This window comes from Ailuropoda melanoleuca, chromosome 1, assembly GCF_002007445.2.
Source record: "Ailuropoda melanoleuca isolate Jingjing chromosome 1, ASM200744v2, whole genome shotgun sequence".
Taxonomy (NCBI): domain Eukaryota; kingdom Metazoa; phylum Chordata; class Mammalia; order Carnivora; family Ursidae; genus Ailuropoda; species Ailuropoda melanoleuca.
In genome coordinates this window covers 43,445,630-43,464,698 of record NC_048218.1, presented here as the reverse complement: position 1 = coordinate 43,464,698, position 19,069 = coordinate 43,445,630, and the positions used below count along the sequence as shown (strand labels likewise).

Below are 19,069 nucleotides of genomic sequence, written 5' to 3'. Positions count from 1 at the left end.
TATCATGTGTCTTTCTCTGAAGCAAAATCCTGAAAATGGCTGAGTTGACTGGAGTCAGATGCTAGAAATGCCTGTTTTGCTACTTCTAGCTGTGTGAAATGACACTTAAATTCTAATCTTTGTTTTCTCATCAACAACTGGGATTAATTTTGACCTCGCAGAGTTTTTAGAAGCATAAAATAAGCACAATTTGCAGCCCTCAATGGATAATAAACGCTAGGCTTCAGAGTATTGCCTAATCCTTCAAACCACTAACACACTAGAAATAAACAAGCAGGGCAGCAATGTTACTAGTGCTTTTAAGAAATATTTGATTTAGGTATTAGAAAGACATTTACATAATAAGCATGATCAGGCAGCCATTTCTCCACGTTAAGTTTTCTCCTCCAAAGACAGCAGAAATGTGCTGTGCTGAATGAGAATGCGACATTGAAGAATGGACGGGCAATAGGAAAGGAGTGGCAGAGGTTCAAAATGACCCCAAAGTGGTCAGAGCTAAAGCTCTATGGGGAGAAAGCAAATGGAAATGTGACAAGTCCAGGCCAATACAACCCATAATGGAGATGGGTACTCTTCTGCCCATAGGTAACAATATAAACTGCCTTCTTTGTACACACAAGAAATTTATCTGATGGAAAGAGAATCGAGACAAAGGGCACAAATGCTTTTAGTAAATAGTAAGTTAAGAAAGCTTGAAACATACCAAATGTGGAGGCTCATTTATTCCAAGCGGTTCCTGAAACATATTAAAACATTTTAAAAATTGTCATCATATAATCTTAGTTGTCTTTTTGAAAGTTTTGAAAATACCATTTGAAAAATGAAAAAAAAAAAGGGTCTTATTTACTAGATCTCTTGAACTGGTTATGACCCTCAAATAATTTACAGGATTATCTTATAATTTAGTATTTATTACTTACTAATTCATTTTGAGTAATGGAGCTGGGAAAAAAAATATGCTGCTCAATGTCCATTAAAAAGATAGAGTCTGAGCTTCCTGGCCTTACCTTTCCCACACTTTATCATGGGCACCCTTCTGGAGGTGTTTATTATCCACACTGACCACGCGCTTTCATAACTGCGTGACAGTCCTCTTTGAGGACTGCCTTCTCTGCCCCACTTCATTGTCTGGCAGACGTGCTTTTATCCCTTAAGATATCACTTCATGCGGGAGTGTGGCATGGTGCCCAACTCCCAGGCTCTGAGGGCTCCTTCACTGGCTCCCCCAGCCCTGCCCCCACACTCCACCTCCTCACTAATCGTACCACAATCAATCACCTCCACGTCAGTCTCCTCTAAGACACTGAGGCCTATCAGGGCAACCTTATTCATCTTGTATCTCCAGGGACCAGCAGTGTCTGACATATGAGGCATGTAACAAATAGTTAAATGAATGAAGTGATCAAATTACAGTCATCTCACTGATGCGCTCCTACCACCTCCTATAGCTCCCTATAGTCTAAGAAAATTCACATGCTATTTCATTTTCTCTGTATATTCACAAAACATAATCCAGCAGTTTCACTTTTAAAAAGCCTGTTCCACATAGTCAATTGTATGCCATTATATGCTCTGGAACTGGTTATGGTCACTCTTAACTCACCAGTTGGATAGGTCGTATTGACATGATTATGTTATTTGATCCTCCCCAGTCAAAAAAGCATTTGTATTTCCCCTTCTCTAAAATGTACTGTTCTCCACAGAAGAACTTCTGCTGGTAGGCAACCCATCTAGTAGGGGGAAAAGGGAAAAAGAACAGAGGTGATACAGACTCGAACAATCAACAATTTTAAAACCAAAGAACCTCTCAAGGTTCCCAGGACAGGAGACAACTTACACGCCACTTTTAACGTGAATGGATCTTGTTTCACTGCCAAAGCCGACTTCTTCCAAGTCAGAAATTTCCTGATTTGTAATGTCAATAAACTTCCCACTTTCTAGGTCAGATTCAAACAGTGTGATAGAAGATTCTATAAAATTCTAAAAAGAGGGAGAGGAAAGGTAAGAAAAACATATGGATTTTCTTCTATAGATTGCTATATCTTAGCACAATTTTCACACTCTGGGATAATTTCACACAAATAACTCCAGGAAAAATTTTAAATGGAACCAGAAAAAATTTTATAGTTACTGCTCTTCAATAGTTCAAAGAAAAAAATAAGTCTGAATTTAATCAGGAAGACAACATTTTTATAAGTGGGAATTAATCAAGAGTTGGTAAATTGCTGGGACTTACAGGCTATTTATTATATGTTAAACTATAAAGGAAACTAAAGTTTCACTTGTGCTTAAAGAGCGAAAGCCACAACATGTAATAGATTTAACAAACAATGTGCGATTGGCTTTTGGTGACGGAGGATTTTATAAGCTTAAATGTAAAAGAAAAAATGAAACTTCCTTGACAAAGGATTAAAAAATTGAGGGGAAAATTTTAAATTTTTTATAGTTAGATAATATATTTAAAACAAAAATATCAGAAAAATTTTAAGACCCACATTGATAAGTCAGCAAAACACAGATAATTCACAAAAAAAAAGCATTAAAAACAAGTAAGCAAATGTCCAATTTCACCAGTAAAAATAAAGAAATTCAAATTAAAACCGTTAGATACAATTTTCACTTTTTAAAATAAGTTAAAAAGGATCTAAAAATCCAGTTTTGTCTGAGAACATTGCTGGTAGAAATATAAATTGGATAGCTATTTTAGAAGTAATTTAGAAATACATTTTAAAAGGCTGATATTGTTTAACTCTCATACTGTTGAAATTCTTTTTTTTTAAGCTAGAAAAAATTTCCTAAAACTAAATGATGGGCAATTTACATGCAAAGATGCATTTTTTATAAAACTGAAAATCTGTAAACAGTGTAAATGCCCAAACGATGTATAAACATAAACCTTTCTGCATCTTGCCTAACACTTGATGGAATATAATTAAGAAGAAGCTAACAGCCAATTCTATACTTACTACTAGCCAGGAGCTTTATGTGCCTTATTTCCAAAAGAACTACCACATGAGATTATATTACTATCATTCTCATTTTCCAGCTAAGGAAAGTGAGTAATTTGCCTGAGGTTAACACAGCTACTGAGGGGCAGAAATTGAATTTGAGTCCAACTTTATTTACTTATCTACCTACTCTAAGCTCTTAATCACTGTCAGATAGGATGAAAGAACAGGATAAAAACTCAAACTTATAAAGCTGGAAAGATTAAAAGCATGCAAAAAACCCTAACTTTTCATATAAGAAAAATTCTAGGAAAAAACCCAAGAGTGGTTATCTTTGGATCCAGGGAAGTTGGCAATTTTAACCTCCTTTTTTTTCTACTCTTTATAATAGATACACTTTCCATTTGGAAAACACAGAATACGTTATTTAAAAAAAAAAAAAGAGAGAGAGACATGGGCGCCTGGGTGGCTCAGTTGATTAAGCATCTGACTTCAGCTCAGGTCGTGGTCTCAGATCTCAGAGTCCTGGAATCTAGCCCTATTTTGGGCTTCCTGCTAAGTGGAAGCTTGTTTCTCTCTCTCCCTCTGCCCCCCCCCCCCAACTTGTGCTCTCTCACTCTCTCAAATAAATAAAATCTTAAAAAAAAAGGAAAAAGAAACAAAAATCTCTTCCTCTGTCCCTACTACTTTGTTGCTTGTAAGTAAGTTTTAGACCTATGGAAAATGTTATCAACTTCTTTAAGTCTCAACAATATCAATTTTCTCCCCCCTCCTTTAAAAATATTATAAATTTGGGATGCCTGGGTGGCTCAGTCAACGGCTGCCTTCAGCTCAGGTCATAATCCCAAGGTCCTGAGATCAAGCCCCACATCAGGCTCCCTGCTCCAGTGGGGAGCCTCCTTCTCCCTCTCCCATTTCCACTCTCCATGCTTAAAAAAAAAAAAAAAAGATATATATATATATAATTTAATCTAAGAAAAAGATTTCTAGGATGAACATTCACTTTATGAAAAAGCAAAACAGTATTTAAAAATAAAAACCAGGGGCGCCTGGGTGGCACAGCGGTTAAGCGTCTGCCTTGGGCTCAGGGCGTGATCCCAGTGTTACGGGATCGAGCCCCACATCAGGCTCCTCTGCTATGAGCCTGCTTCTTCCTCTCCCACTCCCCCTGCTTGTGTTCCCTCTCTCTCTGGCTGTCTCTATCTCTGTCAAATAAATAAATAAAATCTTTAAAAAAAATAAAAATAAAAACCAAAGCATCTATAAGAGGAGGGAAAATACACTTAAAATAATTTTCTCATTTACTACTTACTTGTCAACTTCCAAGGATTTAAAAATTGTTCATCTAACTGGATCAAATCTCATTTGAGACTTTAGGATAAAAGATAAAAAAGGATTTTTACCTGAGATCTTTATTATAATTCATAACCCATAATTATATTTTTAATTTCTCCTTGACAGTAAACCTTTGGAACCTGAGAATATGTGTTACTTTCATGTGGTTCTTAAAAAAAAAAAAAAAAAAAATTCACCCACCTCTGATTTTTTTTTACCTGTCACCATCCCTCCTCCTATTAACATAGCACATTATTCTCAAAACACTTATACTTTTTATTATTGAGCTCCCTTAAACCCTGATTTTAGAAATGTAATATACATGCATAAACATGCACACATATATACATACATAAGCACACACATATATCTATTTTGACACAGATTTGCTATTTTGCAGATATAAATATATATAAATATCTTAAATCAAGGCTTTAATAGCCCATAAGTGATCTGTCTTAAAGTCCCCAGGACAAGCTTTCCAACTGAAATATGTTTACAGCCTGGGTGCCACACCAGCAAACCTGGTTGTCCTGACAACAAAACTTTCCATCATCTGAAGAATCTGAACATGCCTGTTTCTTGTCACGTGAAAGTATGTAAAACTAGCTCAAGGTGGCTGTGAAGATACGACGTGATGATGAGCTGAACGGGCCCTATCTGGGTCCTGGGCAGGAACCGCTATCAACAGCCACTAACCAATCAGGCCCAACCATAATGGCAGGTCTTCAGCAGTTCTCATAAAGACATAAAGAGATAAATACAGACACGTGCAGGTGTGCTGTGTTTGTGCCCTTTAAGAAATAACTTGTGTTACGATGTGATGTACTTTACTTGAGCAATGATTTGCACGAGTCCTACTGTGTGCGTTGTGGGAGAGTGAGCTGGGAAGCAGGCTGGGATGAGCAGAAGAGGAGGGATCCGCTATCACAGGACCCAGTGCCAAGTACAAGAGCTGGCAGCATATGACTTCACAAATTTCCTCATGTGACTTAAGTTTGTGTCCCTTCTATTCTGGCTGCTATTTCCAGACACCTGGCTGAAGGCCACAGGAGCCTGTTAAGTGGCATCACTCTCTTCTTTACATCTGCTTTTGTTTATTCATGGCTTCGCTTGCCTTTAGCTTTTGCCTTCTTATTTCTAGGTACCTTTCTGAGCCATTCTCCTGATTTTCACTTCCTCAACATTTTTCACTGAAACCTACCAAATATACAGTGTCTGAGCTAGTTGACTAGTTACCATCAATATGGTGTCCCTGCTGGGCAGAGCTCTAACTCCAAGCCAAATCCAACACCTGGGGCTCAATCTCCAGGGATCACATGTATGAAGTGCGATATAAAACATGCGAAAAACTACAAAATCCAAAAACTTCAGGAGGTGACTGCAAAAGACACTTAGAGTCATGTCCACGGTAAGCACTGTGAGGCTTCCAGGTTACTAGCATCCAATTAAATAATTTTTAAAGTCTTAAGTGGAGCTCTGTTGCTTAAGAATGAATAATGATGGAATGATCTCAAATCTGTACTCTTTCTATTTTTAAAGCACTTATATGCAAGGGAAAATCTGGATAGCTTACTATTATCTCTGGTACAGAACTCCCCATTGTCAGAAAAAAAACTCAATGAGCAGGTGCTTCAGGACCAAAGATACATCTTTTTAAGGATTAGTAATTTGGGTGTTTTTAAATTCCACAAAATCTTGCAGCTGATCTGCCCTGGAGCCCTTGTGCTATAACCTTCTGGTGGACAAAGTAATAGGAGACACCAGTGGAGATCTGGTATACCCATTAATTCAGAAGAAATAATGATCTCCATTGCATACCACCTGGTTTCAAAGATCTGAAAAGAGGCCCCAAGACTGTAAATCTTAATAAAAGCAAATCCAAAAGTTAAGCTAGTATAAAACTGAGGAGAAATAGGGGCGCCTGGGTGGCACAGCGGTTGAGCGTCTGCCTTCAGCTCAGGGCGTGATCCCGGCATTATGGGATCGAGCCCCACATCAGGCTCTTCCGCTATAAGCCTGCTTCTTCCTCTCCCACTCCCCCTGCTTGTGTTCCCTCTCTCGCTGGCTGTCTCTATCTCTGTCAAATAAATAAATAAAATCTTTAAAAAACAAACAAACAAACAAACAAACAAACAAAAAAAAACTGAGGAGAAATAAGCATAGCAAGAAAGTTTTATCAAGGAAGCCAAGGAATAAAAATTCCTTTTTTTTAATCCCTGGAGTCTAAATACTCCTATATTCTTCTGGACCTCTCCTTTAAAAAATAAAAAGTTAACTCAAAGTCATTATGTATCTGCCTGACTCATTTGGAATTAGAAACTTATTTCCTGTTGTCTTCTCCAAGTACTCTGTGACACAGATTACATTATCCCTTAGGAACATGTCCAGAATTTGACCTTAGTAGATCCAGAATTCTGCATAATGAAGCCAGGACATTAGAAAATTGCATTGTATTATGCAGTTTTTCTATCTATCCTCTTGTTCATTTTATATTATTTCAACTTAGATCTTACATGTAGTGCTTCATTCCTTCCTAGGTCAGGGACACTAGGAGAATCTGATGGGGAATATATGTCCCACGTCAACTCCACCTGTTAGCTTACATAGGCTATCACAACCACAAGAGCTTTTTCTTTTTAAAGATTTTATTTATTTATTTGAGAGAGGGATACTAGTGGGGGAGGAAAGAGGGACAGGGAGAAGCAGATTCCCTGCTGAGCAAGGAGCCTGATACGCAACTCGATCCCAGGACCGTGAGATCATGACCTGAGCTGAAGGCAGATGCTTAACTGACTGAGCCACCCAGGCATCCCAACAACCACAAGAGCTTTTTAAATCCTATGTCTAGCTCTACTATATCATAAACTTAAAATTTTCGGAGGTAGATCTTATGTTACATCTTATCATAAAAAAATTAATACAGGGGGCAGAAGGAAACTTTGGGAGAAGACGGATAGGTCTGTGGCCTGATGGTGGTGATGGCTTCACAGGTGCACACTTATCCACAAAGTCACTGAGTTGTATATATTACATATATACAGTTTTTTTATATGTTAATATCTCAATAAAGTAAAAAAAGCCCCACCAAAACTGCTCCCCAACTCTATGCTGTTTCTGAATATAAAATACTTCATCTGAAAATATTTTAGTGAACATAAATTTAAATTATAAACTGTCTGAAAGTCATGTAAATATTTACTATATATGTGTATTGGTCTGTGAGGTGTACGTATATTTACAGCTACAGATGAAATGCTATTAAGCCTTTGGTTGAATTAGATCCAGTTTTCTGCTGTTAGGATGCTTTTTTTTAGTCCAATCATTCTGTAACAACAACAAGAAAAATGGATAATTTGACATGGGGTCTACAGTAAGACAGACTTGCCCTGAAATCACAGCTCTACACTTGGGCCTGGTGCCTAACCTCTCAGATCCTGTTTCTGTACCTGTAAGATGAAGATCATAAGAGTATCTCGTGGTCTTTGTGAAGATAAAGTACAAGTATGCATGTAAGGCCATTAATAAGCACTTGACAAATGTCAAGATTATAATGAGGATTATGATAATATCTTTATAAGCTAACAATTAGTCTTTTAATTGTTAAAAAATCCTATTTTAAGAGAACTGAGGATTTTCTGTAAAGGACCTTTTCATTTACTTATATAAAAATGGTATCATTTTTGTAAATGCCCAAAACTTTTGTGTGTAGCTATAAACAACATGCCAATTCCTGCCGATTTTTCCGATGTATATATTATCATACTGTCTATATCAAATATCCTCTATTTAACTATATAGTTATAGTATTTATATCTCTTCACGTTTTCTACTATTGGGAGATTTCACTGAGTGATCTGGGGGTTTTATTATTTGTTTGCTTGTTTTAGTGACAGTCATCCTGGGAAGGTGCCAACACATTCACTGTTAAACATTTCTAGGATGAGCAATGCTTCTATTCAACTATTATTTTAAAAAAGGAGGTAAAAATTAAAAATCATTCAATACTATGTGGAAGATCCTTTGAATCATGACCCACAGTTCCCTGAATGCAAGTGGTCATAAAAACCTAAAATAAAAGATGAAGGTTCTATCTTGTTTTGTCTTGCGTGCCTTTTAGTGGTCAAGGAAGGAATGACTAGGTAGAGAAAAACCCGTGACCCTTGTATAATAGGACTGTGGACTGAATACCTCAAAAGTTATCTATCCGTTGCTCAAGCAAATTCAGTGCCCAGTCTTCAGTGGACTGTCCTATACGTCTTTCAGGTGGAACTGGTTTCCAACACACTTTCTAACAAAGATCATTCATTGGGGGGGAGGGAAGCTTCCTTGTTCCCTGTGCTGCTTCTCCCATTCTGGCCCTTTCTGCTTGACCAGATGAAGGGCCCCAACAGACAAAAAACTGAAAGGCCAGAGCACACAACCTCCCTGTGCTCACTCAATGTCCCTGCACATCCCATAACCACCCTTCACTTCGTTATCAATTCCTTCGAAGAGAGCTTTGGAAACCATTCCAGATAGTTTAGAGTTTATATGGATACAGACTACTCTGGAAAGAGACTGCAGTGGTAAATCCTGACTCCTAAGAAAGCATGCCCCTCTGAACACATTAAAAAGCCTCTAGAGCTGGTCAGGAAAATGAGCAACGTTTGATAAGCCCTGATTTCCTGCAGAACTCTCTAACATTTATCTCTTCTCTGTGACCTCATCAACTTCCACCTGGCATCCTGTAATGTCCAGACTTACCTCCTCCTCCTCAAGCATTTCTCAGCAGAGTCACCAAAGATCCTCCGAAACTTCTAATCTAATCTTGCTCACTAGGCCTAAAATCCAGCATGGGCTCAAGGTCAAACCAAGAAAAAAAAAATCTGAACTCCTTAACATATATAAAAGGCCCTTCAGTGTCTGGCCTCATTTTCTCGAAGTTCTGCTTAATATCCTGACTTAACTGCATTTGCCAAACACACCAGTTTCACTTTTGTGAGGGTTTCTCAACCTCTGCACTATTAACATTTTGGACCTAATGACATTTTTTTTAAAAGATTTATTTATTTATTTATTTTTACAGAGCGTTAACTAGTGAGAGCGAGAGAGAGAGAGAGAGAGAGGCATAGAGGGAGAGAGAGGGACATGGAGAGAGAGGGAGAGAGAGAGAGAGGGAGGGACAGGGAGGGAGAGTGAGGGACAGGGACGGGGAGGGAGGGGAGGGAGAGTGAGGAAGAGGGAGGGAGAGGGAGGGAGAGCACACGCACACAAGCAAGAGGAGCAGGGGGAGAAGGAGAGAGAGTCTCAAGCAGACTGCGTGCTTAGTGCAGAGCCTGATCTGGGGCTCAATCTCATGACCCTGAGATCACAACCTGAGTGGAAGGAAACCAAGAGTTGGATGCTTAACCGACTGCGCCATCCAGGCGCCCCTGGACCTAAAGACATCTGTGGTGAGAAGGCCATCCTGTGAAGTGTGGAGGTTTGCCCTCTACCCACTAGATGTATCACAACTCCCCCCGCCCAAACACACACACCTGCCCAAGTCACTACCACCCAAAATGTCTCCTGACACTATCAAATGCAATGGGGTAATGTCACCTCCAGCTGAGAACCACTGGCTTACATCCTTGCCTCTTTATGTTAATCTCTTGCTAAAATAGCACATACACCTTTCCCCTTCAGGCAGTCCTGGAACCTCTCCATGTGGCTAACTCTTGAACCTGAAATTCTGTTCAACCGTTATCTTTTCCTCTCTATTTCCAAGTGGGAGCAATTGACCTTTCTCTGGTGAGTTCTTTGTGCCTAATGGGATCACAGTCAAACATTATCAAGTATTTATAACAGTACTATTTTCCCTATCAGACTGCCAGCTCTGCAAAAGCAAGGACGGAGACTGGCCACTGTATCGCCAGCCTCTGGCACAATCCAGCTCATGAAGCAGGTGCTCAACAAATAGTATTGATGGATGAAAAGTTAACCTAAGTTTTCTACAATCATCTTAGCTGTTAAGGAAAGCAGGCAAGCCACATAAGCAGTTCAGCATAATGCTTTCAGGTATTCCAAACAGTTTATAACCTCATGCTCTACTACAACTCATGTCTGATTTTCATGGATAGAAAACCAACAGAAAATGAAGAATAATGATGCTAACTCACAGCTTGTAAGAACCGGAAAGACAGGATGGGGCCGCTTAATGCCCCACAGGCGTTACTGTCTTCAAAATCTCCTTCTTCAAGCAAGAATTGTTGGCCTTTAAAATGTTCTTTTTCATAGGCAACCCACCTAGAAATACAAAGGACATCCAATTGAGCCATTAATAAGATTAATTTTAAAAAGAGAGAGAAAATCATTATAAAGCACCTAGCTGTATATCACCATATTTTAAAAAGCAACACATTTGTTTTGTTACAAAGACAGATGTTGTATGCTTCATAGGTCAATAGCTCTTATAGTTTGGAGGCTTTTCCCAACAAAAGTTAACTGTTATAGGATTGCAATAGAGCAATGCTCGCTAAATGTTTGCGGTATGACCTGACACCACATCTCAACATGGTCAGAGTATAGTCTGCCAAGTAAAAAATAATGGAAAGCAGAAATAGCCAATGGGGGGCGCCTGGGTGGCACAGCGGTTAAGCGTCTGCCTTCGGCTCAGGGCGTGATCCCGGCGTTATGGGATCGAGCCCCACATCAGGCTCCTCTGCTATGAGCCTGCTTCTTCCTCTCCCACTCCCCCTGCTTGTGTTCCCTCTCTCGCTGGCTGTCTCTATCTCTGTCAAATAAATAAATAAAATCTTTAAAAAAAAAAAAAAAAAAAAAAAAAAAAAAAAAAAAAAAAGAAATAGCCAATGGGAAAAGTTATAAACCCATTTTGAGATTCAAGGATAATTATTCTTATTTTACTGACAAAGCCCTTCTGGAATCATAGAATGATTACTATATTTAACATTTCACTGGGTGTCAGATCTAAAACATATTACTGGTGGGTTTAGCAAAGAGAAATGCAAATGGGCTGACATTAGTCCTGGTGGCCTACACATATAAGAATACTTCTTTAAATATTTGCAGGTGAGCACTGCTGCTCCCACCATTTTATCAGTGGTGATAATGGCAATAGCAAGCACTGTGGCAGAGTATTTTTCAGCGACAGTTTTTTTGGGTTGTTTTGTTTCATTTTAAGTAGGCTCCACACCCAGCATGGAGCCCAATGCAGGGCTTGAACTCAAGTGACCCTGAGATCAAGACCTGAGCTGAGGTCAAGAGTTGGACACTTCACTGACTGAGCCACCCAGGAGCCCCTTGGGACACAGGTTACTTGATTTTTAATGGAAAACTATCAGTACAAAACACTGATAAACACCATTAGTCATTAAGCTCTTCCACAAAACCTACCTTTTTAATGGAATAATTCACAGTAGCTAATGAACGTAATGTGGGCACAGATGGTTCATAACACAAGCTTCGATCTGCCTTTTGAGGCACTGTGTTGTTAGAATGGGATCCCCTCCAATGGGGTAGATTCTGGGATGACGATTTGGAGCTCCTGGGTTGGGGACTTCTAATTCTGGGGTTTGACAAATGCAGCTGGGTGGGGCTGACTATTGTTTTGAGAAAAACAAAACCAAACCAAAAAACTACTCCAAAAATTGTTTCCATAGGGTACAAAATAACAGTAGACACTCAGCAATCATGAGTCCCTCCTTGCCTTCACCATGTAGGTGTGCATATGACGGGGAAGAGGGAGCCCACATGAGCTGGAATAAACCTTTCATGCATCTTAGCGTATTTGTAATACATAAAAACATTATTTTATTCTTAAACTATTATGTGAAAATAAATTGCATAGGAAAACTTTCAAATTCTAAATGTGGCTTTCATTTATATAAATGTGGCTACTCAGAACATGCTTTTAATATACCTGAATGAGAAAAAGAGTAAAATATATAGAAGATCTTAATATTAAAGACAGTTTAATAAATTACATAATGACAGTTCGAAAATCTGCTCAGCTTTAATAGATTAAGTTTTGCCTAAGACTCAATTTAAATATCCATTTGGGATATTTAAAAGCAGATGTTATCTGAGAAAAATGAAGAAACGTCAACCTCACTCTCCCTAGATTCCTCAAGATGGGACAGAGATGAGTTCCCACTGCCTGCAGATAAAGTTAAACAATTAACAAAAGTGAAAAATGGTAGAAATAGTGAAAAAATAAAGTTAACTGTTCACTTTATTTTTTTATATATTTTTTTAGATTGTATTTATTTACTTATTTGACAGAGAGAGCAAGAGCGCACACGCGAGCCAGGGAAGGGGGAGTAGAGGGAGAAGGACAAGCAGACTCTGTGTTGAGCAGGGAGCCCAACGCTGAGCTTGATTCTCAAGCCTGAGATCATGACCTGAGCTGAAATCAAGAGTCAGATGCTTAACCAACTGATCCACCCAGGCGCCCCTCAACTATTCACTTTTAAAAGGAGACATGATATTTTTCTCCTGCAGTTGTCACATAATAAAGGAAAGGGTATATGCTGTAATATAAGCGATAATATTTTCTTGAAATTCTTATAAAATAATTACCAAAAACTCAGAAAACAATGCAAATCATGATCTAGTTAATGGGAAAAACATTCAGATCCCAAAGGGAAGAAAAGGCAAAAATATTTAGCGGGGTTAACAAGAAGTGTACGTGTTCACAGATTAGAGAAGACTGTAAATAAATATGACACAATAAAAATTTGTTTATCCAAAACATGTTTGTTGCTTCAAGGGCCTAATAATTTTTTTATATTGAAGGATAAAGAATTAAATGATTACCGATATATCAGACCAATTTTGGGTATGTCCTACATATCTAATACATGGCATAATCTCTTTTATTTCCATTTTGGCTAGTGTAGCCATCACTTAATATTTACTACCAGAAACTGCAGAGTCTAAGTCTCTAAATGTAGGTTCTTGAGTGATCTTATTAGGCCAGTCATTCAATGCCTATGAATAAAATATTTTAGTTGCATCTTTTGCTAGAATTGTATAAACAGGTTTCATGATATTACTGCAAATAATGAGACATTGATACTTAAATTAAAACCAACCAGTATTCCAAATAACCATCATAACAACAAAGAGACCAACAATGTTTCTAGAGAAATCCTAGCACTGGGTTGAAAATGGCAAATAAGCTATGAAGAAAGCTTCTTCTGATTTTTATCTGCCAGGATACAAATACAAAGGCACACCTCAAGGCAGTCACAGATTTTCTGGGGTACCTGCCCCAGAAACTGCTGACTGAGACTAGGATAGTAGCAATGATTGGTCACAATTGGGTTTATACTGAGAGGTTCTTGGGGGGCTTCCTCAAAAACAGTACAAGGCCAGAGGGCAACCAATGTTAAAAATCCTTGATTTGGAAAACACAACCCAGGCTACTTACTTCTTTAATGAAGGACGCACTACCAAGATCCTCAGCACAGAAGGTCAACTAAGATCCACAGAATAGAGAATAAAAACTGGGGCTCTCATTCATGTTCAAAATTTGTAAAAATAAATAATTTATTTTTAAATTTTTATCTTCTATATTGTGTTTAGAATACTAAGTGTTTTAAGTTTTAGAAACTATCTTCTACATTCAATCTACCTCAAAATCTCTAATACAAACAAGCATTCACAAAAAAGCCAGTAGTGACTAATATTTTTTATTTTACAGTAACTTCCAGAAGGGATGTAATACTTTTAGATTAAGGCACATTGTTTTTGCTTGGCTTGACACATTTTTTGTGATCTTCAAAAAACAGACTATTAAATCAAATATTGTAAATATAACACTCACACTCCACCGATGACACGAATTGATCCAATTCCATGAAAATCCCCATTATTTTTCAAAAACTTAGGGACAGAATCTATGTGTTCACTAAAATCTTTGGCCTGTCCATGGAAGTGAGGTTTTTCATAAATAATAACCTGAAAGATATGAAAGAAAATTACTTAACATGCTTATATTTTGGAATAGACACAAAACTCATTTGAGACTAAAGACCCCAACATGATGAATAGGGACCACTGTCCTTTTTATTAATACTTATTTACAATATAGCGTGCTATCTGATATTCACGAGGAATATCTTAGCATAAAGATAAAATACCTTAATGGCATGTTTCTTTCATAATAATATAGTCAATTATGATTCCATTGTTCTGGTTACCCAAATCCTAGGACCAGCTCACAGGGTAAACTGTCTTATAACAGATTCTTGAATTATCTAAGCTTAGCTCTCTGTTTGGAATTTAATACAGACCTGCCCTATATTTACTGAATTTCCTCTATTAGAAATAAAAGCTCTCTATAGAGGTTCTAGGGCACAATAACAAATTATCTACTGGAGATAACACAGCTGCTTCTTATAACACTAACTGCTTCTATGGCAGTGGCTAGTCACTGAGAAGAGAGAACGCAAATTCCTGAATTTGAATACAAAACTTTCTAACAATAAGAAGTGATTGAAAAAAATTAGTGTGGTTTTTTTTTTTTTTTTTTTTTTGGATACTGGATTCATATGGGTGGGGGGGTGAGTATAGTGGGAAATCCATTCGTGGCATTTCATTTACTTCACATTTGGACTGGTACAGGTGTGTCTCTCCCACCATTTTGGTGTTCTTTACTTCCCAAGTATGACCTGCCTGCCGTCAGTACGCAGAAGTGACAATGGTGATAACGGCACCCATCTATCCACACTCTGCCTGCTGTCAGTATGCAGAAGTGACAACGGTGATAACGGCACCCATCTATCCACACTCTGTCACCTGGTCCTATTTGTGGCTGATGGCATACGTTTTGTACACCTGGCAAAATAAGGCCCCATGCTTAAACACACCGAACAAGTGATAACTCCCCTGTTCCAAAAATTGATAACATTATACAAACTGAAAAAAATACATAGTACTGCTCCTGTTTTCCACACATTAACTCTTCACAGGGTGCTGTATCTGAAGTGAAGTTTTATTTGGGTTTAGTACTTTCTACATATGCTAAACACAATCAGACCAAGAAGCAGTAGTTCTTTGATGAGTAAGCCATCACTAACATCTAAAAACCTGATGTGACCGTCTGTGATAGCTATTTCATTCATATACCGCTATAACCTGTCAAACTGCAAATGTCCAAGGAAGACCCAGACTGTCACACCCAAAGAGACTGAGACAGGAGTCCTTGAGAAAGTGTCAGAGCTGATTCTGCATCTTTCAGGTCACTGGTCTGAAAACCTTGGCTGCATGTTATTAGAATCACCCGGGGAGCTTCTGAAGCCTTCTGACCACACCCCATTCTCTCTGCGAGTGGAATACAGGCCTAAGTATTTGTTTTTAAACTTGGGTATATAGGACTCCAACAAGGAGCCCAGATGTATTACATATACCAGATACTAAGTTTTAAAAGAGTCCACCTAGGTGAGTAAGAGAATGGTGGTCCATTCGATCAATTAGGAAGCCCCCAGAAATGGGAGGGCTGGAGGAGCTGTGTCCTGTTTTGCAGGACAGGAGAAGGATGGATGAATCCTTCTTCCCACGCCTGCCTCTGGAAGTGCTATAACCTAGTCAAGCAGAGGTCTGTGTGCATCTTTGATCACTGCACTGGTTTTCTTCCCATCTCTTTTCACACACATTTTATAATTCTACTTCCTTTTCTTTCCCAAATATGCTTAATCCTGCCGCCACCACTGCTCCAGTTGTCATTGCCTCTGCTGTCCCTTCTCATACTTATACTTACAAACTGCCATATCTCCAACAGGAGCTACCTACCCCTGCTCTGGTCGTCCTTCATCTCCTTTGTGCGCATGATTCCCAAGTGTCTGCTTGATACCTCCACTTGAATGCCAAGCTGCCCCCTCCCCACCAAATCAAAAATCAAACCTATCACCTTTCCATCCTGCAGTAGGTGTTCCTCGTGTTTGACTGGGTTGTCAGCAAGACTTCCACCCTTTAGACTAAGTCCTCAGGGGCCATTCTGTGCAGTCCCTTCCCTCCATTCCCACATCCACTAGCTAGATATTACTGACATGTATTCTGCTAACTATTTTTTTACTTTTTAGCCTGCTATTAAAGTCTTTTTTTTTTAAAGACTTTATTTATTTGACAGAGAGACAGCCAGCGAGAGAGGGAACACAAGCAGGGGGAGTGGGAGAGGAAGAAGCAGGCTCATAGCAGAAGAGCCTGATGTGGGGCTCAATCCCAGAACTCGGGGATCATACCCTGAGCCGAAGGCAGACACTTAACGACTGAGCCACCCAGGCACCCCTTAAAGTCTGTTTTTAAGACTTACCTTTAAGTTCATAGGCATTTCCACTTTTAGTCCACCCTTAAGATAAGAAATTTTAATATTAGATACAGAAACATTTAGATTATTTGGAAGTAACTAGGTGACATATGTAGGTTGTACCAAAAAATCTGATTAAATACCTGCCAACATTAAGTTGTGGTAAATTTTAAAATTTAAGTACAGAACGCTACAGTAGTCAAAACCAAGTCACAGGGCTCATCAATGTAGATGGGGCAAGAAATCTTTAAAATATACTTTCCAGATTAAAACCAGTACAAGGAAGGAAACGGAGCTTTTTAATTCTTAAGCACACATGACTGCATAAAGATTTCATCCCACTGCAGAGTGTCCCAAGAAATAGAGTGGTGTTGCTAGATTTAAAACAACTCATCTGGCAGAGTAGATTTCCAAACCACTGACCCCTCATTTCCCCCCGACAACTGCTCAGGCTTGCTAAGTTAGAGTGCTTCCCCTTCCAAGTTCCATCAACACTTTTATCATACTTAACTATCTTTGTGACCTCAAGGTTGTAGAGCATAAAAGGTAACCCCTTCTTCATACAAACTAATTCTAGAATTTCCTGTTTTTAATGCTACGCCACACTGTGGTATTTCTTAAAATTTCTTAGTTTTTCCTTGTTTTTATTTTTTAAAGGCGCAGAACCAAAAATGGTTTACCACATAGCTACCATTTATTTGAAGAGTTTGCCCTCAAATAAAATGTTTGCAACAAAAATACTGTATGCACTTATTATCTTTAAGAAAGCAACCACTGACAGAACTGTCCATTTATTATTAATGCTGAGCTTATTCATTACTGTGATAGAAAAGCATATTAGAAAAGTGGTTTTCTAATTAGCATCAAAAAAAAATTTAGAACTGTATTCAAAATTTTCACAGAACAGTACTTATAAGGAAACTGCATGCACTGTAATAAACTTAGCACAAAGTAAATTCAGACATCTGTATTCCAGAAAACATTAAAATGTTTTCATACAGATATTCTCTATAATATAGAGGCACAGAAAAATAACATATAGGTTGCTGATCCAATAATACACATATTCGTTTCTCAGGGTTGAAATGCATAAGAAACCACCATGGTTATTTTAGATTCATGGGCACTTTGGAAAACGCCAGTTTTTAAATTTGCTTACCATTTGAAGTGGATGCAATGATTTCATTTCTGTGGCAGAAATCTCAAAGAGTCCATGGTCTTCCTCCAGAACTGTAGCTTGCCCCTTAAAATTAATATCTGGGTAGGCAAGCCAACTAAATAAGAAACGAATGGTTTGTTAAAGTATAATAGGAACACTTTGGTCTGGTCCTGTAACAGTTAAAAGTAAAATGGGCTATCAAACAAACAAAAACCAAAAAAAGCAAAATAAAAGAGAAAGCCTTCATGGCAGAATTACAACCAGTAAAACACATTTGAAATGACTTCACCAGACAGCGCATAACAATGTGTTACTCAGTACTCATATTCGAACACTGTAAGTCTATTATATGTAATCCAAGCAGTACATATTACTTTTCTTAGAATTTTCTAATATTTAGGAGGTGTGACACCTTTGATTCAAACAGAATATAACTGGAAGGAAAAACAAAATTTCACTATATTCTTTCCTTTTTTTTTACAGTGGGGCAATCAGAGGTGGGATTCCACAAGACATTTTACATCTTTTTCCTCCCCCCAATCAAGGTATTCTACATCTCTGACCCACATTTTTAGAATCAATAATCAGTTCGATTGGCTGCCGCAGGAAGGGAACTGAAATGAGATTCCCAAAGACCCACCTACCTTGTAACTAAACTTGGTAATCACAGATATACCTCACGGATAGGGTCCCTTAGTGGGTCTGCCCACAGTTCTATTCTGTGGTTGGGAGACACAAAGAAAGATGTCCCTACGGTGACCCCCAAATATCTATACCAACCATCATCGGAGCAGATAAAAAAGAGTGAAAGACAGAAAAGGAATCCATGTTGAACTGGCATCACAGAGTTGGCGATTCAAGCTAATCTGGAACTAAATGAAGACTCAGCTCAGTCACACCCATAGTCCAAAAGATACCTTTGGAATTGGAAAGGCTTGGTATCAGACCCCTGCTTACAAGCCGGCAGCCTGAGACAAATCCTATAACCTCCTCAGGTACCCAACGAGTAGCTCCACCTACCCTGCAGGAATACAACCAACAAGCAGAGTCCCGTGTGTCTGGCACGGCGGAAGCACTCAGTAACTACTGGCCCTGAGACACTCCCGAAATAGTTCAAGCTCCAGATTTTTAGGCCAGGGACATGCATTTATTCCTCTGTCCCAAAACTTGGTGGATGAAAACATGATGAATGCATCTATCAAGAACTATGAGAACCTCGATCTGCTCCTGTTGAGCCCTACATCAAAGACTTAATTGGATCCAAAGGAAGACAGGATGTTTCAATCCCTGCAATGGTCTTTCTTGAGGATCCAGGAGTTAAAAACTTCACAAATATGT

The 19,069-nt window shown here is 38.6% G+C and overlaps 1 protein-coding gene across 1 annotated transcript in view; it reads right to left on the bottom strand.

The window, feature by feature from the left end:
• The window catches only part of CRYBG3 (crystallin beta-gamma domain containing 3), a 105,395-nt gene that overhangs the window by 31,605 nt on the left and 54,721 nt on the right, over nt 1-19,069 (bottom strand). The window contains exons 9-15 of the mRNA XM_034657147.1: nt 17,732-17,846; nt 16,579-16,614; nt 14,092-14,225; nt 10,424-10,550; nt 1,838-1,980; nt 1,604-1,730; nt 704-736 (exon numbers count right to left, since the gene is read on the bottom strand). Coding sequence (XP_034513038.1) covers nt 704-736; nt 1,604-1,730; nt 1,838-1,980; nt 10,424-10,550; nt 14,092-14,225; nt 16,579-16,614; nt 17,732-17,846 — 715 coding nt within the window. The remainder of the gene's footprint in view (nt 1-703; nt 737-1,603; nt 1,731-1,837; nt 1,981-10,423; nt 10,551-14,091; nt 14,226-16,578; nt 16,615-17,731; nt 17,847-19,069) is intronic.